This window comes from Melozone crissalis, unplaced genomic scaffold (assembly GCF_028551555.1).
Source record: "Melozone crissalis strain CALT ecotype California unplaced genomic scaffold, PUWL_Pcris_2 ptg000013l_1, whole genome shotgun sequence".
Classification (NCBI taxonomy): domain Eukaryota; kingdom Metazoa; phylum Chordata; class Aves; order Passeriformes; family Passerellidae; genus Melozone; species Melozone crissalis.
Window position 1 is genome coordinate 42264924 of NW_026535791.1, and position 22703 is coordinate 42287626.

Consider the following 22703-nt stretch of genomic DNA (forward strand, 5'->3'; position numbering starts at 1 on the left):
GCATGAACTTTTTCTGGGTTTCTTTTGACTGTTGTAGGTACCGACCACACCATCACCATGCCACAACATTAAGTTCTCTGCTTCAGCTTTCTACAGTTTACAGGTACCACTGAAAGTCAATAATTTAATCAATAAAAAGATAACTGTTGAAACCTTAAGGGACTCCAAAACTCAGCTAAGACTTCCTAAGAATTGCCTGTTCATACTTGTGATTAACAGCGCAATTGAGGATTTCTTGCAGACACTTGGAATCATTACAATCTAGCTCTAGTCATTCTTCATTTCTTCACGTCTGGCAAATCAGGATCTTCCAACAGTAAAATACTCTCAGAGGGCAACGTATGAGAATACTCAATCTGTATTTCTTTCATTGTGGAAGTAAACCAAAACACTCAGGGGACCCAAAGAGAGTTTTCTGACAAATGAAGTAAATTCTACTTTGGCAGTCAGCCTCAAGGCTATGAACTAAGCCATCCGCACAAAGAGCGGCACACATGCCTCCAGGATTTAGATAGCCAGCTTCTCCTCATGTTGAAAAACAAATAAATGCTGCTCCTTTACTAACTGTGTCCATGGAACAACAGCTAGTCTGCTCTACAGCACACACTCTCCCCTCTGGCAAGAACCACCTGCATTTCCAGCTAGCCCATGAAGATCAGCTCACCCTTCAATCACCCCAAAGTAGTTCTACTTCTTGCCTTATATAAAGCACAACCCCTCACCTTTATTTTAACATCACCTGTAGTATCATATATATTGAAAATACCTGAAAAATGAGCACACCAAGGCTAGGCTTATAAAATATTCCCATCCAGAAACATCATTCCTCACAACCAGACTCAGCTGGTGCCAAGTATCTTTAGCACACAACAGAACAAGGCCCTGCAGAGCTGAGCTATAACCAAGTGCAGCTCCCAGAGCCACACAGAAGTGGGAAACTCCCCACCACTCTGAGCATTCCACAGTAGTTACTGTGTGACAGTGGGATTTATTAAAAATAATTTTTAGCAAAGAGAGCGTGAAAGTACAAACGAGTTTTAGCCTTACCATGCAAGACTGCTTGGTCTGAACTTAAAATTTCATTTTGCTGCCAGGAATTTTTGGCTTCAACCACAAGCAGTACAGCACTTTGAGTAAATTACATCAAGGAAATGTGTCTGCTTATGTCATCATTGTCTCATAATCTAATCGTTACCATTTCATTGAGAACTTCTATTACATATTTCATGCTTTAGAACTGGGGCTTAAATCTGGAACAAAAGACTTTGTTCTTTAGTCATAGTCAATACCCCTTGTAAGCTACTACTGAAGCTGACTGATGCCACTGCTCATTCACCAATGTCTTGCCCAAATGCATGTGTGAGAAAAAATAAATGGATTGTGTCATCTCTTAAAAATTAAATGTAAGCCAGTACTACTTCTTGTGACGCTCTCTGTGCTTTCAGGTACTTTGATCAACTGCTTACAGACTCCCAGCACGGGTAAGTCACTTGTCACAGACATCCAGGCCATGACTGGGAACCACACCTCCAAGGCCCAAGTACATTGTGGGTTAACTGCTCTTGTTACAATCAAAGCCCACTTTATGCTGGATTGCATGGAACTGCTTCAGGCTTCCCCTGCACCCAGCAGAACTCAGCAACTCAGGCTTTTCAGCTGTCACCCATCACCTGGGGAGTCAGGAGATGCACTGCTCACAAACACAGAGCTAGGATTTTTTAAAAAAGCAGGAGGGAACTACTATGTCCTGTCTTCCCTGCAAAAGTATATTAGATCTTTTACAGCAAACAGCATGGAATGAGGGCCAGCATCTTTTCTAACCAGACAACAGCTAGCATTTTCCTAGATTTTTGGTGTCCCTCCCAACTCACCTTGAAGGCCAAGTTTGAAATTCTGTTGTCAAACACTTGAGTTTATGTGAAATGTAAATTACACAAGAGTTTTTCCATTCTTTTGAGAGTAAAATAATTTTTCTTTATTCTCCTTGGAAAGCATCTAGTAACTTTTATTCCCATAAGCACCCCCAAGCATTAAGGCTTACTCTACTATTGTAGCTCTCAAATACGGGCCCTTAGCAAACAGACTTCTGAAGCAGCAGATTTACACCTAAAATCACCTCAAAAATAATAAAACAAAATTTAAATTCTAATACGACTTATTACAAGTCACACAGTATCTAAGCATACTTTATCTTTGTATGGATGTTTGACAGTATGTACAAAAGACTGCCCATTTATAGGGGATGAAGCTCCAAGAACAGAACTTAGTGAGCTTATCCTGGAAAGGGAGAATTCTTCTTGTTAATATATTACTACCTGGGCAGGACGTTTCTGAACTAAGAAACTTATGTTCTAGAGAAGTGTAGAAACTTAAGGCAGATTTGCTTGGGGTTTTGGTTGGTTGAGCAATTTTTGGCAGCAAAGAAAATAAAAGGCAACATAAATTTCAAATGGAAATGAAGCTACAGTTCCAGGCACATATACCAACTAGACTGAGAAACTTAAAATGTTAAAAATGCTGTGATAGTCAGGAATATGTGTAGAATTAAATTTGTAGTTCCCAAACATCCACACAACTGGGCAAGTAAGGCAGTAAATCCTAATATTAAAACCCCTTACTCTCCAAAACTATCTTAATTATCCAGGGCTTAAGTAAATTAAATATTGTACTTTTCATTTAAGTAGCCATGATTCCTCCAAGCCTCCTTTTACAAGCATGTATAGGAAATGCCAGGAAACCAGATATTTAATCAATGCTACCTAACATCATGTCTCTGACAGTATCTCATGAGCCAGAAGAATGTGCAAGAACATGTCAAGTTTCCTTCTGGTTGCTAATCAGACATAAGCTTTGGATTTTGGGGTTAATCCTAACAATCAATTTTTAAAGTGGTATTAATTTATACAGATATTTTTAAAAATCTGTACTTGCTATCATCTGTCCAATTCCTTTTTTAATCTTGTTTAATTCTCAGTCTCAACCACTTCCTGTAGCAGATGAGCTTCCCAGCCTAATTGCATGAAAAGGATATCCTTTTAATTGCTACAGATTTTTCAAGTTTTGGCCTCATTTTTCAATGCTCATGGCTGCCTTTTCTGTCCAGTTCTTCCATCACAAGGACAGGCAGGACTGAAGCACTCTAGCTCTGTTGTTTCCAACCCATTCACACTTTACTGTTATGCCTGCTCATTCACTTCAAAGGTAAAATAGCTCAGCTTTTTCACAAGCAAGCTCTTCCACACCTTTCTGCATTTGGGTCACCTCTTCCTAAAGAGTTCAAATAGCCTGAGACAGTATCTCAAAGGAAAAAAAAAATCATAGAAGTAACTGATGAGTTTGCACCTCCGGCCTTACGTATTTTTTTTTAAAAAACAACTAACCCAAGCAGGCTAAAAAGTAGCTCATGGATAGCACACACTTGCCAGAGGTCTTGAGAAGCCTGTACACATCCCAGATAATTCAGAATTTTTTAAAGTGAGCATGCATATAAAAGTGGCGGTCTCTTATTACACATGGTGCATGCAAAGCAATATAGTTTAACCACGTTGCCCATTCAGTCACAGAACAAAATAAAGCACTTTCAAACTGCAAAAAGAGTCCATTTGCTGCCAAGAGTCTAGTCTTACAGGCTGCTTCTCAGGATCAAGACCTGCAATTTATGTGGCAGTTAAATGCACTAAAAAGAGTTTCACGTACCCAAGTAATGAATGCAGACAATTTACTTTTGGAAGATAAGCTGCATTTCACATGATAATACAGCTGTCACAATCAGCAATGAGGGATTAAAAATTACTCCTGCTGTGAGATTCGAAACCCTATTTGCAAAGAGCAGTAAAATATTACCATGTTATATGGAAAAGGTTTAAAAAAAAGCACAACGCTAACTTAACCTCTTTGCACTTTCAAGGAGGAGACAGCATTGAAAAAAGATATACATAAATTTGAGTGTCATAAAGATCTCTTGGGCTTTTTTTTGACCCCACAAGCATAAGGGAAAAGACATGGTCAGTCATACAGGCCAGTCCAGCTAATGCATTTTCCCTGCAAAATTACTCCCACTACTCTGCCATCATTTTCTGCCTCAGCTTTCATGGAGACAGGAAACTGCCAAGTACAGGCTTCATGCTGAGCCAGACATCCAAATGTCTCCTACCCTGCTGCTCCCACACAGCCTACTGCAGAAGGCTGTGAGTCCCTCCTGTCTATGTTTAAATCCACTGAGGGGCAACACAACAAATGGTATGCAGCCAACATCATCATAAAAGTCTCCAAACCAGCTATGACTTTGAATTACTGGTGTGCCTCTAACCTCAACACAGTTTATTTATTCACAGTAAATGCTAAACTAATTGGATAACAGAATTTTGAAGTCACCATCTCAGTAGTTTGTGATAGACTGTAATCCAGAAGGTGAGCAGTGAGAAAGAGACACAGCCCTGCTTTTGACGCTACCTACAGAAGCACCACGGTCTGAAGAAGCATCATTCCAGGCTTCCCTTGTTCTCACCTTCTTCTCCAAGGAGCAAACTGGAGAAAGTTGAAACCAGGTCCAACCCAGTAACATCAATCAATCAATCCCTTCTGGATTGATACAGGCTCTGGAAATGGGCTTTGACACTTGCACTGTAACAAAACATCTCTTGGCCTGGCATTAACACCAGACAACCTTGCTCCATTGAGGCCATTCCCAAACCCACCTGGAAGGAAGGTGCTTCCTAAAGCACCTGGAAGGCAATTCAAGCAGTCCTCAGATGCAGCCACTCATCACTTTTTACAGGCAACCTCAGAGGACACCAGCATATTCAGAGAAGTCCTGAACTGGACATATACTCACTACTTGGTTATTGGAGCACCAAACCCAAGCTTTTCTTTGGAGAGAACCCAGGTACTCAGGTTGGGCTGGTGATGGTACAGGAAGGGGAAGAAAGCATATATACTCACATGCAATTTATTTGAAAAACCAAGGCTTACTGGCATGAAAAAAAAATTTAATGTATGAAGACCATGAACAAAAATATTCCCAAACAACTATTTATAGCTTTGACCTTCTAGATTTTCTGCATCACTAACTCAAGAAACAGCCTGCTGTCTGGCAAGCAGAGGTGAATGAAAGGAGAGCAATGCCAACTTGTTACAGAGAGGCCTTGCTAAAGAGATGCTGTCAGCCTGAAAATTTAAATTTCTATCTAATAGATATTAGATGTGTAGTGGGGTTCCTTTTCAGTATTTGCTTTGGTCCCCTGTCACCACTTGATGCATAAATAATCAATTTCAATGCTCTGCTGGCAAAAGCATTTTGTATAGTACACTTCCCAGCATATGCTTTTCAAGGGGTTGGAGGGAGTGATTGCTTTTAGTGGAAGAAAAGCAAAATGTAAAGAATAGCCAGAAGTCTTATGTACAAGAAGTACAGCACTACTGTCACCTTCCCTTCCACTCCCTGCCCAGGAGAACTCAATTAATTTCAGGGATCTTTTAAATGTTGTACTCAGAACACTCTTTCCAAAGAGGATATTTTCTAAAGTTTTGGATTTCTTTCCTTTTTTTTTTTTTCTTCTTTTTCCCCCCCCCAGGATTAGAATCTTAAATCAAATATGACAAAGAAATTCCAGTATTACTAGAAGGATTACATTATGAAATAGACTTTGAAATTTCAAGTGTATATTCCAGGTTTTGTTCTTCAAAGTTTCATATTTTAAGCATTAAAGGAATCATGATTTTGCCTTGGAACTGGTAAAAGGCAGCAAAGATGATCTGAAAAGGAGGAACTGAAAACACTGCTCGTTTTAATTCCTAGAGGTTATGTAAACAGAAAACTTGTATGCTCCATAGCTGGACCATAATTATCTTCATCATTCTTGTTTTAATGTACATATGCACATAGAGAAAAAATGGAGCAAACTCAGAGAAGGCTGTAATAGGGCAATCCCTATGATGAAGAGATACAAGAATAAAACTGGATGGCTGGGCAGAAAGAAGGGACTAGCACCAACATGTATCTGAAACAGCAACAAGCCTGGCAATATATGTGCTTCAGCTCCCATTTGCACAGCTTGACTGGTAACAAAGCTACTGCCTAGGCACACATGAGCAACACTTACAAGACCTCAGTAGCCACAAGCTGCTTTAAGATTTAAATTCTTACAGAACCATAATCCTCATAACATCTTAAAGGCAAAATGCTTAGAGGGTTTTTCTTAACCTTCTTGGTGGCTGCAAATAAAACACTAGGTAGCTAGCTAGTTCTAGCCAATTTTATTTTTTTAACATTTTTGCATTTTCTTTTAGAATTGAGTTTTCTTGAATTGACTTGCAATGAGAATTAAGCTTCCAAAGAAATGACACATCCTGTATCATTTACCTTGTTCTTACCACACCAAAACCACCTAGTTAGCAGCACGTAGAAAAGAAGCACAAAGCATATTTGCTGAATAGCTTAAACTATAGGAGCATAATCTACATATTTCACACAACTTTGCACTGCAGTAACCACTCAGGTAAAAAGCTGCTGGTATAGTAAATAACCTTAAATTCTACAGAAATAAAGTGGGGTTTGTCAGTCTTTTTTTAGCACTCATACTAAAATTCTGAAGGACTCATCCAGAGGCAATATGATTACAAGTAAGGGGAATTAGCTACAAGAAATATTTCTCAAATTTGTAGTTGGCATCTGACTTCAGCCCTTAAGAAAGCAAGCATAAATTCTGGAGAAGGCTGCCAACAAATCTTCCACTAGGAGGGTCTACCAATGGAATGGTCGACGGGAAGGCTTTGGGCACCGGATTGTGCAAAAATATCAATTTATTAAATAGGGCAGTACAGGTCCAGTGACAATGGTAAGTGTTGAGATTCTAACAGGTGGAGATGGCAGAGTGCACATCGAAAAAGCTACACTGACAGTAAAAAAGCAAGAGTAACAAAGTAGCAAACACTGCATTATACATATCCTACCCACTTAAGTGTCCCACTGTTTCATCCTGAAGCAGACATTATCCTTCCCAAATACATATATATCAGCCACTTTTCTACTCCTAAAACCATACCAGCTTTTCCCAATTTCAAAAGGATTTTAAAATTCCAGGGAAAGAACAAACTACACATTACCATCTGCAAATGCCTTAAGTCATTTTGGACCATCACACATCAGAGCTCCTATAATACTCACACAGTGAGGAAAATGAGGGTTCACAAAGAATGTGACAGGTGACAAAAGGACTCACCAGCAATAGATCCATAGCTCCCTTCCTTCAAGGCTTAGAAACATGAAAACTGCATGAAAGAAAACTACCAGTGACCAACCCAGTTCTTACCTCAGCAGGCTTCTTTTGTTCATTTGCTGGTGTTTTTGACTTGCTCCTGTATTTTGAACAAGAAGAAAAGGAAGTGGAAGGACCTGTTAAAAAAAAAAAGAAGAAATAAAAAAGGATCATTATAGCTCAGTTCAATTCATTTATTTTCCCATGAAACACAAGGCACTCCAATCTCTTGAATTATAATTTTTGACAAGATGTGGGCAAAAAAAAACCTGTTAGGCAGTCTGTAGGCTTAATTTCAGCTCTTCCTGTTCCACTCGTCCTTTATAAAACCACAGCACACCAAGTTTATGGGTACACTCTGCTCTGCCCAACACAAGCACGAGTAAACAGAAACAAGCAGACAGACTGCTTTCTTTCATTTAGTTCCCTTCAAACAAAGTGGAAGGAAGAGTAAAACAGAGCTTGAAAATGCTCAAAAAAAAAAACCCTAAAGAAAAAAGCAATGATACTAAAATGTGCTAACAAGAGATGCAAAAAACCCATAGTGCGATATCTGAGATGTTTCTGGCAAAATGTTATTTTAGCAGAGGCTACATCAATGACTTGCAGTGAACATGACAATGAATCATTATTATGTACAGAGCTACTAGGTAGGCACAGATTTATAAGATACAAACAAGACCCTGTCACACAGAGTTGTACTGTTTTGGGTTTCTGGCAGATAAAATGGGAAGATATGCAGGTAGATGTCTGCCAAGGAACACTTAAAGTGTAACTTTACTAAATTGGTGAACAGAGAGAAGTGGAGTAGATCAAGAACCAGTATGAGATAACATAGCAATCAATATACTGATTATAATTCTAACACATTAATGCTCAAGAAGCTTGCCACCCCCAACTATTTTAATGTTGAAGCTCTGCATACCATGAGACAATGGGATTATTTTTAGAAAAATAATCACAGAATAGAACCCTGAGCAGTAAAATTTCTCTTGATTTACAGATTTCTTCTTGCCAACTATAAATGAGAAAGATATACAAGTTTCTCTTGAAATTCTAAGTATACTCAAAACTCCCCTTATAAGATCCTTTGCCTTATTCTCCTCCTATAACATGATTCAAAAGACCAAAGACCACAAATGCAAAAGGAAACCCACCAAGAAACATTCTTTTTGAAATTTTAAGAGGTTAAACAGTTTGCCCTCAAACCACAGAGAGAAACCACAAGGGGGTGATAGACCAAAGAAAAAACTAGCAGGTATTACTTACTCTCATTGTCTGAACTGTCACTGGTGCTTAGATGCCTGTGGCGTTTCATCCTGACGCATCCTAAAGAGAAAAAAAAAAACCAAGTTGATGGCAATTGTTCTACCAGAAAATTACGTGGCTGCTGGCTGATGCCAAGTTCTTCTAACTAAAGGCAAAGCTCCTCTGAAGAGGCCTTGGGCATAGAAACAATCCCAGTCCAGTCACTATGTTTTATTTCTGCAAGCAACTAATGGATCACAGTGCTATTTGTGAAACTGAGCACCCTCAAAACCAGCATGCCTCTGCTGGGCAGAGCCTGCTTTTAATTTTGCAGAAAGAAGTGCAAGCCGCCAGCTGATTCCCGGCAGGGCATGAGCGTGCACTGCTCCACTCAATGTCCCATCTGTTCAGCTGGAGCAAGAGTTGCCATGGCGGCAGGAGCTAGCTGAGAGACAGTGGAGGCCAGGAAATAAGGTGGATGCACAGCAAGGCAGGGATTTAGAAATATAACACACCTTAAAAAAACCTAAACAAACAAACTAAACACAAGGAAACCTTAAGGCATCGATGCAAAGCAAAAGGCAGATTTTAAATAGTGACAATCATAGAAAGCAGTGACTGATGCCATTTAAGTCATCTGATCACCCTTTATTTCACAAGCAACGTGGTTTTCAGAAGTTTGAGAAATGATCAAGAGTATCACTGAGAAATACTTCATTGGCACTGCACCAGCTGCATTAAAAAAAGGTTTTGAACTTTCTGAAATTCAATTTTGAACACATAATGCTACAGAGAGAGGGGAAGAAGAACTTTCTGCAATCCTACTTAATAAAAGAAAAATCAAAACAGTTATCAGCTATATACTCTAAACAAGTGCCAAGAAAAATCCATCTATATTCTTATTAGTCCTGCCACTCTATAACATTCAATGTTACGTTTGTTAACTAAGGTTCAATAACAGTTTACTATTAATAGCAGTAAATAAAAATCACCCCTATGTTTGTAATGGATTGAATGAGAAAATCAATAAAGAAAAGAAGTAAAAAGTAATTCTAAAGGAATATACAAGAACTCTTTTTTTTTTTTGCTCCTTTTTAAGCAGAAGATATGCTCAAGTAGGTTGCAGATAGCTGAACCTGAAATGTCTGCAGTACTCCAAGCGCCAGCTTGGCTACACCTGAAGTGCAAACAGCTTCATTGCTTAAACATAACCACATGCCATTAAAAAAAGCAACACAGCTGAATATCCCATTTGATAAGCACTCCACATTAGTTACTGTACAATAGCTCTTGAGATTATCTAAATGCCACGGGATAAACAAGATCTCCAGATAAGAGAAGCCTGCCCAAAGGCTTTGAAGAGATTGAAATTGAATTGTTTGCAGCACAAGTGTTTAATTTAGTGGAAAATTTCAGCAGTCTTTGTATTTAAGAGAGTGAGTTTACTGAATCTAAATGCAGTGATCACTCCAAGTTTAAATCAATCCTTTCAACCTGTTATACAAAAAGACATTGTCCACACTCCTGAAAGCTGACAAAGGAAGCAATGCTTCCAGTTATCGAGAAAGCAGATACAGAATTTCTGAGTCAGGTATTTAACCTGGGTGGGGGGAAGAAAAAAAGACACAGGACAAAGGTCATTTGCATCCTCACTTAAGCAAGGTATAAAATTCCATTACATAACAAATAATTTCACATTAATTCACCTTCTCACAGCTCAAGCAACATAGGAGAGACAAGGCAGCCACGCTACATGTGCAGACCAGTGTCCAAGAAAAGAGCAACATCAAATATTAAATAGTCAAAACACCACCAGGGCTTTGCTTCCAGCAAGCAACATAAGGCAGTAGCTTGGACAGATGAAGAAACTTTCATGAAGCTCTTGGGCAAAAGTTGTTTGACATGTAGAAGGCACTTGGGTCAGAAGGACTTGTCTTTGTACATGTTTTGGGGACACCAGACTTGAAGTTTGCTGCAGAGTACTGAAGGCAGGTCTACAAGACTACTTTCATATTGTCAACTTGTGAAATTAAAAGGCATGGATTTTAATCAAGAGCAAATAAAACTTACTCCCATTTTAGCAAGAAATGGAAGTGCTTGCTACTTGCTTTGGTTTTATGTCCAGGTGAATTTTTGAGCAATTGTTAAAAGGTGTTGCAAGCCTATGGCAGGTGATTCCCATCTCTTAGAGCCTATATAAACATGCAGCAATAAAACCTTTTCACTCTGTACTAAGGGCAGCTATCTGCAAAGTATAACATGAGCATTCAATTAAAGTAGGGTCAAACATGAGGCTGAGAGAGACAACTACAGGACAGAACACCCAGGAAGCCTGGACTCCTGCCTGGGCAGCTAGGAAAGAAGAGCAGAGACGCCTATGCTCCAAGGACAGCTTACATAGAAATGGCAACAAAACCTTTAGAACAGAAAGCTCACCTCTGCCAAAAACTCCATGAGAGTAGAAAAACAAACAAACACACACTAAACAAAAGTAACAAGCTGTTATTTGACAACTGGGTTTGTAGCAGCTCAGGGAAGATTTACACCTCCATGATAGCAGACAGAAACAGAAAAAGTAGTCACTGAGGGCAAAAAGCCCAAAATAGTAATAGTACTGGATTCCTGATTTTTTCAGCAATATTAACCACATTAACAGTGTATAAAAATCCACAGTTACAACAAATTACAGGTGGGGTGTGTTTGGTAAGTCAGGTTATTTAAGTGCCTAATGGGCTACAAGTTCACCCTATGTCCCCACACGATGCAGGAGGACCCAGAGCCTGAGCAGCATTCAGCAGAGACCACCTCTACAGGGGATTTCACTTTTCTGTTTAACAGAGAGCTCCTTTGCTGTCCCCTTGTGCACACTGGGACTACCACACAATTTCCAGCTCACTTCCACCCCAAGGCATGAGGGCTCATCAGAAAGGCTCCCTGAAAATGATGCTTCCATTCCCTAGACACTAGAGAGGGATCCCAAAACATCCATTCCGTGGGAAAGCTCCTGCCTCACTTCACCTGCCTCTGAAGAATGGAGAAGAATCAGAAGCTGCTCAGTTCAGAAAAACAGGGGACACCCCTTCCTCCCCCATGAAAATTGATGTGAACCCTTCCCAGCTTCAGTCCAAAAGCCTCAAAGCAGACTGGCATCCTTCAGTTTGTCCAGGCATTTTGCAAATGGACACGCTGAACTTCTTGATTCAACAGACTTAAGTTTTAACGTTAACACTTTCTTGCAGTTTCAATATACAAGCTCAGGGAGTATAAAGCAACTCAGCACTGAAACGTTGTTGCAGAGCAGATGAGATGAGGCTCTACCCCCCTCCCCCCAAAATGCCTGGAGAAAATCCCCGTTTCTCAGTCGCTAGATCATGACTGTCACTACCTTAGAAAGTAAGTAGGGGTGCTTTGGCTGTGGACTTCAAGAGTGCACAGACATTATAGGCAAGCACAGACTACCTCAAAAATGATCATTAAAAATACAAAAACAATATGTTAAGTGCTTTTGCCCCCTTTTTTTCATTTTTAGTCCACAGAGAGACTAACATCTTATTAATCACTTGTATGACAACATATACAAATTCTAAAGATGCCCACCTTCAGGGATCATCTAAATGAAAACTGAAAAACAGAAGCAGCAGTAAGAAATCATCATGTCACAAGGAAAAAGATGTTCAACTCTCCAGGCAATTACTGCAATGAAACATTTGCTGGCATCATTTTTAATATGAATTAGTAGAGTTATTCCTAAACTTGAACCATATTCTACACCTGTTGTACTTCTAACTTGCCAAGCCATGGCTGCACATTTATGCCCAATCTGCTTGAAACAGCTTAAGACATGAGCTGCAACTTTAAAAAAGAGAAATCAGCATCACTGCCTGCTGTCACCTTAACAACTGCACACAGGTCAAGATGCCCTGAACCTCTCTGTGTGTTTAAGCAGAAAACAACCCCAGGAAAACCTCAGCCACAGACAGCAGCACTATGCTGCCAGCTTTTCCTGGCTTCCACAAGGCTGCTGTACATATTGGGAATTTTGCCCTGGAGATAGAATCAATGCTTGTATCCAACACATCACTGCACTTTCAAGGAAAGCCAGGAAAAAGCCACCCTGCACACGCCTGGCTGAAATTAAAACATGAATCCCAAGCTAAGAGGAATCAATACCTCAGCCAGCACGTGCAACAATCTTAAGATAGTAACACTGATATTTCCAAAAATCTGAGAGATATGTTTTGTGATTAATGATTTCTACCTTATGTTTGCTTATTTTTGCTTATTCACAAGTACTTGCACTGCTAAAGTGAACAAGAAGCAGCCACTTGCCTCTACCACCATTCTCTCCTGCCCCTGAGGAAAATCAATGTAGCACTGACTTAAGGCACTTCCCACTTTTCAAAAGCTAGTTACCATGGATTACTCAAAAAAGAAAAAAAAAAATCACTCAAGTAGCACATGTAAGTAGCAGACAGGTAACAAAATTTCAGAGCCTTATCCAAAACAAAAACCCATTTCAAATATCTGCAGAAACAAGACAAACAAATATTTTTTCATTTTCAATTTGCATCAGAGTAAACAACTAAATTTACCAAATAAACTATTACCTTTAGCTACTTTTTCTAATGCATTGCTGTGCATAGTTCATCAGTAACAGCAGACACAAGGATGAGATCTCACAGTCTGAATTTGTACAGCATATTAGGCAAGACATCAGTGACAAGCAGACAAAATGAATCCTTACAGAGAGCCAAGATTTCTGAACAAAACAGTATCTCCAAGGAATAGCCGTGCTTCCTGGCTTCAGTTTGTTGCAGACAAAGGTTAAACACATCCATACACTACTCAGTACCTGTTAGGACCTCTAAAGATGGAAAAGACAGAACCAGAAAATTCAAGAAACTGTTAAGCAAATATATCCTAGACCTGTGAGATTTTACTTCTTCACATCTTAAAATAGCCTGACAAAAATGGAATTGGCCACAACACTATGGAAATTTTCAAGTGGGACAAAAAGTAACCTACTTTATTTTATTAAAAAGAAAAACAGCATCTATGTATGAAAACCAAATGACAGGCTACATGCAAATTTCAGATTAAAATTCTGTACTTACATTTTTACAATATGGCTTGTCTACAAAAAAAAAGAAAAAAAAAAAGGCAGAGGCAGTAGGTAGCAATTTCCAAGTCTCCAAAATGTGGTTTATGTAACTGTTAAATTTAGATTAGGAAGCAAATTATCTTGAAAGGTCTCCAGGAAATGTAGTACAGTAAAACCATTTAAATAGGTCAGATTTCATAGTCAACTGCCAGGGAAATTATAAAATATGAATAGAGTTAATGCAACCTTTCAAATAACTAGAGGAAGAGAGATCACTCGTGTTTGGGTTTTTTATTATTATTTTTTAATATCCTACCCAATCTCACAAAAAGGCTATATAAACTGGAAAAGATACTCATTTGGAACCTGATGTAGCAATATTTGCTACACTGAAAAGGTTTGAAAGGTTAAACAAGTCACAGAAGAGGATGATCAGCAAACTAAGTAGCAACCTTAACAATTCTGTGATTGCTTTTTTATTTCACTCTAACCAGAAAATTCTTAAAAATTTGTAGTATACTCCTACTGTAGTCAAGAAGTCCATAATAGAGTGACCACATCTACCCTAGTCTCCCCTAACTCTCAAAATAAAATAAGGAATTGTTTTGTGAAGATTGTTCTGGGCTCACCACAAAGTAAAATTTTTCTTGCTACTATTCCATACTAAGTCTCAATTAACATAATAATCTGTAATTCAACAAAGGAGGAACGCACCAGTTTTTAGAAGCAGCAGTACCAGCAACAGCCAATTCCTTTGTCATTAGGCAGTAAGTAATTGTAGCAAGCAAGGAAGTGCACATTACAGGAATCTGGCTAATAACATGGGTCTATATGAAATGCAGTAGCAACAAGACAGTCTCAAACTCCGTCTTCCTTGGATGCTGCATCTTTATATAAAGCAATTCGGCAGCTGCCTCAAAGGTACTGAAGGTTTAAAAAGGAAAAGAAAAGAAGTAGTCCAAAATATCACATTCCAACATGACTTACCCCTTGAAATTGTTAAATTCTGAACTGGACTGAAGTAATCTGATAGACCATAAAACTAGGATGAAGAAACCCCAAATATAATCACACACACACATTCATTGTGGATAATGGGCCAAAAGGGAAACCCGACATCACTTCACGTGCCCTTCTACCACGATGATCCATCATTCAGTCTAGTGCAAAGTACTTAATGAGCATCACTTTGCCTTCCAAGTATAAAAAGAGGGTAAGTGATGCTACTTCACATTAATAATGTGCTTTGACAACATGATAAAATATAGCACGCCCCAAGTACCTTTCCTACCTTGAAAATAGAAGTACAGTTTTTAATTTCTGGTACCACATCCATGCATTGACCTACTGCAAGGGCAGGGGAGCAGATTTACACCAGAGGCCTTCTAAATTGCCTCACACCAAGCAGCTTGTTAAAAACCAGAAGCCCTCAGAAGAACAAATCACCAGCAACACGTGCAGTGCCACCATTACCTCAGCAGAAACTCTCCAAGAGGCTATAAAGATATTACACTGTACTGTCTTCCCAGTGCTTTCCTGACACCCAGCACTGACTGAGCAGCCTTATTTTCATCTTTGAAAATACGTGTTGGCTTGTACACAGAACAGCCAGGTGGGCCAGGCTGACATGGAAATACTTCTGTCAATTAAACATGCAGTTCTAGCATTAGCATCCTGAAGACAATACTGATCTGGGCAGTCCATTATAACAAAAATAAACCACATCAGACTGTCATTAATTCAATCAAATACACCACTCTGTATGTGGTTCTGAGCTACTCTCTGCTTCAGACCTCATTATCAGTTTTCTACTCCTGAACACAACACTGGTTTTATACCAGCTGTTTATTAAAAGGACTATCATTTTCCTAAAACAGCATCAGAGATTTGGACACACAAAATCATTTCCTTCAAAACATCATATTGCATTTGAATGCAAGTCTGCTTTTAATATAAAAGAAAAAAAAAACCCCAAATCCCTTCCTTCCCTAGAACCACAACCAGTCTGGTGCTGCCTGGCATCGCCACGCTTACATGCCTGAAGTGTGTCTGTGTGGCTGCAGCCCCATGAACACCCCCCAAACCCACCTCCCAGCTCCTCTCACCCTCCTCCTGGCATCACTCCCAGGCAGAGAAAAGGCAAAAAGGAGGGTCCATCCCTCAGAAAAGGGAGTCACAGCCCTCAGCAGGGTACTCTGCCTACCCACCCCAGCCAGGTCCATCTCAGTGCTGTAGGTCCCTCCCTGGGGGAGCAAGGAAGTCTCCAGCATGATGAAATGAGGAACGAGTTCCCAAGGGGAAAGTCACAATGGGAAGTGGTGGTGCTTGTTTGATACTGAACAAACAAGCACCACCACCTGCTGAGGTGACCAGCAGGACACTGTCAACAGAAGGATGCCACTACAGCTCTCACTTCCTCTGCTCAGCATCACATAAACTGTCTCTTGTCAGGCTGTTGGAAACAACATAGCAGCAAATTGATCCCTGAAGGAAATGCCCAGGAGGCAGGGCCAGCTCACATAACAGCCCTGAAACTGCACCTGCACCAAGGGCCACGGAAAAGCACCTACCCCAGTTCCTCAGGCTCTGGAAGCTCACCTGCTCGGAAGAGCCCTCATCTGGAGAGACACAGTTTTTGAACATGTTTTGTCTGTTTTACAGGGCTTCCTCAGAAGAAAACTCACACCTGACTAAACACTAAGACATTCAAGAACAAAGGGACAAAAGAGGAAAAGTCCACTTACTAAACAAAGCTAAGGAAAACACTGGCTTTGAAGAAAGGCTGATGTGGGTGCACTGCTACTAAAAATGGACCAGGAGAGGTCATCACACCCTATGCTAAGCCAGGCAAACAAGGGGCTGGTTGCCCAGGGGGTTCAGCACCCAAAGGCAGCCACGTTCCCTGTATCTATCTGCAAGGAGACTGCAGCCACAGGCACGCCAGGCACTGGTGAGAAACAGGAGCAGCACACGCTTCACCAATATGACTGAGCAGAAAAACCTCCGAGCGCTTAGCTGGGCTTTCTATTTTAAGAACTGGTATGATTCACGTTACCTTGGCTCTAAGTGTTTTTCAGTCTTCACCATATCTACCCTCATGATAAGCTCATATTAAGCAAGCACTAAAAGCCCTGACATTTCAGAGCTGCAGCGCAGAGCAGCCATACATCACGCTGGAGCCTCCAGCATCAGCAAGCAGCTGCATCCAGGTCTCCCAAGTGCATATTCTGTGACCTTGTCACTCACTGCCCTTCCTGTGCTGATGCACATGTGGAAAAAAACAGAAGAAAAATCCCTGTGATACATTAAGTATTGTTCTGCTGTTGCACAATGATGAAACTGCAGGGACACAGGAGATGGGGACAAAAGAAAGCCCACAGAAGTATCCCTACTTAATTGAAAATTAAGCAATAATCACTATTAGACTAGTTCAAGTGAAGCTCCACTTTGCCCCATCTGCCTGATGCTGCCAGCAGTTGCCCACTTGTATCTTTTTCTTTTATTCAGCTGTACTAATGTATGCTTTCATGACAAAATACAGTACTAGTATTGCAGCTAGGATCACAGGCAGGAAATACTATCAAAGAAGGAAGGATCCAGAAATGTTTGTGCTATCTGGGATTATGAAAAACAACTTTTCTATTAATAGCATAGGAAACAGTTCTTATATCCCACAAAACACTTGCTTAAAATAATAATTTAATTTTTTTGTACTTGCTAATAAATATATTAAAGTAGGTTTCACTGTTCTTGCTTTGTTCTTTTCAAATATCAAATAAAAGAATCAATAACAGCAACCTGCATTAACTATTTTATCTGTTTCAACTAATTTTTTTCTTACTTCTAATGCTTCCAAGAGGCTAACCACTTCACTGCAAAATTTTCTATCACCAACAAAACGTGACAGATTGTAAAAGGCAGAAAACATCAATATGCATCTTTATACCCTACACAAAGAAAGTAAGAACACAAATATTTTCCTGCAGGAAACATTAGGTTGATAATTTCTTTCCTTATCTCACAAGAAATGGTTGTCATTTACAAGTTGAAATAAATCTGGATGCTAAAGCTTTCCTCAAGTAAAAAGAGTGCACTAAGGGGATCATTGGATAGGAACAATTAAAGGGAATGTTCTGTCACAGCCAGAACTCTAAACAGTATTTGGAGTATTTCAAATCTCTGGTTGAATACTTACATTCTTCTACATTTTCCTTTTACACAACATGCATGTATGCAATTGTATTGTTATTTTGGTTCTCCATGTCAAAACATCACAGCATGAGAAAATATTTACTATAAGGTTTTTTTTAAATACTTTTTAGTTTAGGTTAGTATTTTTAAAAAAATCTTTCGAAGAGATAAAAAAAATCTGTCTTAATAACTAATGATTTAAAATTAATTTTAATGTCTGGTTAATTAAATTAATGTTATTGTACTATCTGTAATATAGAAGACATCAGAGGACACAGAGGGTCTTTTAGTCAAAGATTTAAAATAGATTTATAAAAATAAATACTATTCCAGGTTTCTCTATATCACCAAACTGACATGGGGAAAAAACATTATGAAAGATGTACTGTGGCCAAATGATGTTTGTCCATTTTTATGTATAAAGTAGAGGCAGAAACAAGTATTTTTCTCTGCCATAACACGAGCTGCAGCAATGACTAAATAAGTAACAGACTTGTTCACTGGGGCTGATGCAACCCTGAAAAGAGGAAAGGACCATTCTATTTGCCCAAGGTTTCAAAAATGCCACATCTTGTTTGGGGAAGCAGTCAAGAGATGCATCCTGAAAACGATGTAAGGCTCAATTTCTCATCAAATGGCCCAATTGAAGCCAAAGTACTTTGATATTTTTAATGAGGGGACACACTGATCAGGACTGACCATTAACAGTCCTCTAAATTCCTTCTTCCTCTTCTATTCTGTGGAAATAAACAAGATTTAAACAACTAAGACTAGATCATCACTATTCCACAGCTCCTAGCAGAAAACATGTCCTTCTCAGGCTGTGCTGATGCAGGTGGCTTTTCTGGCACAGGAGAAAAGGTGCCAACCCACAAGGTGGATCACAAAGAACATGGGGACTTGAACAAGGACTCAAAGTAGAGGAGAACACTCTCCATCTCCTGAGGATAAGGAACTATCCACAGCTGACCTTCCAAAGCTGCCAAGGTGTGAGGAAATGAGTCTGCCTCCAAAGCAGGTCTCTTGTCTGCACTCCTGTACTGGCAAGAATGGAAATGCCTACAAGCCATGGAAGTAGGAAGGTGTTTCACTACATGTTTACTCATATGGTAAGAGCTACAAGATGCTGCAGCTGCTGCAATTGAATCCCATGCTGTGAAGAACAGTACTAAAATCTCTGCTGAGAAACAGGAAAAGAGCTTCCAACTGAAAGTACAACTATGAAACTGAACAAAACAAACAAAACCACCCTTACAGCAGCATCACTCTTAAGACTCCACGATGTAAGGCAAAACCTGCAGCTGGTATGTTTTGTACATCCAACTCCACCTGGTTTTCACAGAGAGGTTTTCACAGACCTGTAAAGAAGCTGCCTTCTCTGCAGGCCCTTACCTTACCCAGCTGCAGGACATGGGGCACACTGCAGCTGTACCAGTTACCAGGGGCTCTGCAAAGGAGAGAAGGCACAATCAAGCCTGCACTTGGACTGGGGCAGAATAAAACCACCCCAGACTCTGGCCATCCACCTCCCCACCTCTGAAACACCAAAAGTGACTGGCTGATCACAGAGAAGCTGTGATATGGCAGCACATCACAGATCAGGCACATGCAGCTGCTCCCTCAGCCATCCTGCCAGTGAGGCAGAGTGCTGTGGGCCTATCCCAATATTGACTATGGTTTCTAGTTAATACATACACAGCCACACCACAGCACCTGTGAGACACTTCTAGGTTTGAAGAAGATGAAAACACACACATTAATTGAATGCCTTTAAAAATACAGTACTTGGACATTCCCAAATCACCTGTAGCAAACTACTGTAGGAGGAGAATACCACATTGATGCAAGGGAGGCATCCTTCTGGGAAGGCCCAGGAGCAGCAGCAACAAGCACCAACACAAACCTGTCTGGTTTCATTTGCTACACCCACTCAGTGACACAGAGAAAGCTTTATGGATGAGCAACATTAGTGGATCACTCATTGAGGCTAAGTGCAAGGCAGTATCTTCCAGCTCCCTCAACACCCTTGGAGAAGTATTTGTAAAATGTGAACCCCCACCTACAGCTCTAAGGAAAGTCTACCATGGCTTTAGGGTAAGAGATGAAACAGACTCTCTGTGAAAGGAGGATGCAGAAGAGGGGAGATCTATTTTAAGTGGCAAAGAGAAGCAACAGAATGAAGAGACTACTCACAGCTTCTCATGGCCCAGGAGACAAGGAAAACAAAGCTACAGAAGAAACTTCAAGGGAAAGTAATTAAATTAAGGAAAAAAAATATCATTATGTACAAAATGACTTTGAGAAACTCCATGCTATGGCATATTGCAGAGGTTGAAAAACAAACAGATTGAAGGAAATTAAGCAAAATGGAGAATAAGGGCTATTAAACACAATGTCATGTCAATCTGCTGGAAATCCCAAAATCGAAATTTTACAAGAAACAGAGTCAACAGAAATTTATAATGCTTTCTTTCCCGAGGTGTCCACTGCAGACTATTATGAGAGACAGCAACTGGCCTAATTGAGTAAGGTAAATCATCTGAAACTGCACATACTCATGATCTATTAAATCCTCTTGTGCTATGGATTTCATTGGTTTTTAATTCACTGCTTCCTAACCTGACCTCTGTGGACTAAAGATCAGAGGGGTGTCTATAAGGCCATGATAAATATTGAAATGACTCTGTTTATCAGATAAGAATTTGATTATGATGAGCACAATCAGCAGAGATTCTGACACTTGACATACTGTTGCCCTTAAAATTTGTTGATTGCTGTTCACAGAACGATTCTGATCAAAATTATTAAGTAAAAGATTAGATCATTCCCAGTGTGCTTGAGTTGTTGATTTTTAGTTTTTCTTTCTAAAGGAGAAATCAAATAAACAGTTGTACAAATACAGCCTACATCCACCTTAGGGCCCTATCCACTGGGGATTTTCTTTTGGGTTCTCTTCTATTCTGCAGAGATTCAATCCCCTTAATAACTAGACTTCCAATTCCATGTCTCAAGTTTAAGAATCCACTATGCTTTCATTTTCTTACATTTTTCCAAATCTGGATAACTAACAGTGTTCTCATGTGATTCTTACAGGTTTATTATCTCAAACCTTTCCAAGATACACATCTGAAGTTATTCTGCCTCTCTCCTCCCTCATAAGGAAATAACCCAAAACCTCCAGCCAGCACTGTATTGCTGCACACTTGAATTTTGCAAGCTAAACACTTAAAAACCTACCTAAACTACTTAGAAAAATGTAATCTGCTTAAACCTTTGCCTGTAAAGCTTACACATGATAGTGATCCATCCCATCTGAGCCATCAATTTCACTGGTGAAATCTATCTGAGGTCATCTTTTCCAACTGCAATGGCAAAGCACAATGCATCACAGCCCTGCTAACAGTACAGAATCAGGTGGGAGGAGAGGCTGATGCTGGTTTTGTGTAGAAAAGAATTGCTAAGCCCTGACCCCTCGAAGACAAAGCAATGGTGCAAGAGTAGTCAAGGCCAAAGCTCTATTTGCAGAAAATCAATGGGTTATGCACAATAGCAGCTGCACTCAGATGTTCACAGCTCAGCTGGAGTCTGTAGAACTGGTCTCTAAATTCAGGGTATTTGACATTGAAAACTATGAAAAAAAACCCTAAAAAACAGTCCTGCCCTCCCCCCATTTAAAAAAAAAAATTAAATGGTCATAACAGAAGCAAGCTTTGATCTAAAATTCTTGAAATTGAGATGAGTGAATCCCTTCTCTTTGCCACTCCTTATGATCTTTGGTAGCCAGCCAAATGGCTCAGCTTAGCTTTACTTTCCACATTAGTCCAAAAGTTGAATAAGTAATAAAACTTGCATGAGGAGAGGGCTTTATAATCACATTAGAGACATGCAAGGGAGGCCGGTTACCTCGGTTCACCGGACAGCTTGAACAAGGCTTCATAATGAGGGACAGGTGTTGGCACCAATTAGGAACACTCAGCTCACTGCTGACATTGGCCCCTCAAAGCACTGACTGCACTTTAATCCTCTAAGCCACATAAAAGAAAAGCAGAGTGGGCAGACAAAAAAAAAAAATCTAAAAATGCCTCTGCAGAGGATTGGAATATTTTTGCTTACTTAAGGGAATAAAATAGAAGAGTCACAAAGCTGCAGAAAGTTCACTATGAAGTATCTTGTGTATAACAAGAATATAAATCTTCTGCACAAGCAGAGTATTTAATTTTAGGAAGGGTATCACCATGTATAGTATGCATTCATCACAACTATCACAATTTACATTAAGAAAAGAATCACAGAATAAAAAGGAGTAGAAGCAGCACATGTAAATACTGAGGTAAGATAAAATTATTCCATCTATGCCTACCAGCATTTCAAACATTATGGGATATATAAGACAGATTTTAACTGAGATTATTACGGAGTCCCGCAGGCTGAAATGTTACTGTTAACAGCTTCTTTTATGACTTCCTCCCCTTTAAAAGACTTTATATTCCTTTAAAATTCAGAAAGCTTTCATTCAAAAGGTGATATCTGAAAGTTGAAGGTATATAGATTCAATTTACACATTGTAAACACCAACACACATTTATTTATTTATTTATTTTTAAGTATCAGTTCCTCCCTCACTTACATGCCAGGTCATGAGGTAGATGTTTTCGCTTCAGCTGATGACATCACAAGCTCCTAAAAAAACGAAAGGAGTGCTTTTAGGTAGTAGGAATGACATCAAACATTTCATGTTTGAGCTACAATTTAATTTTTGGCAAGTAAGTGAAGGTTGTATTAAATTTTTATTGCAGCTTTCCCAAGCAAATGATATGCCCAGAATATAAAGCCTTAAATTCCACAATTCTCTTTTGATATGAGGGAAACTGAAATATATCAGCTATATGTGCACATACTATGATAGA

At 39.6% G+C, this 22703-nt stretch overlaps 1 protein-coding gene across 4 annotated transcripts in view; it reads right to left on the reverse strand.

Moving 5' to 3' along the window:
* JADE3 (jade family PHD finger 3) overlaps positions 1–22703 on the reverse strand; it is a 63020-nt gene that overhangs the window by 22727 nt on the left and 17590 nt on the right. For 3 of the 4 annotated variants that reach the window (XM_054271932.1, XM_054271931.1, XM_054271933.1), the window contains exons 2-4: positions 22424–22476; positions 8526–8585; positions 7311–7393 (exon numbers count right to left, since the gene is read on the reverse strand). In XM_054271932.1, coding sequence (XP_054127907.1) covers positions 7311–7393; positions 8526–8574 — 132 coding nt within the window. In that variant the 5' untranslated portion in view covers positions 8575–8585; positions 22424–22476. The remainder of the gene's footprint in view (positions 1–7310; positions 7394–8525; positions 8586–22423; positions 22477–22703) is intronic. The other variant, XM_054271934.1, reaches the window with a different exon arrangement.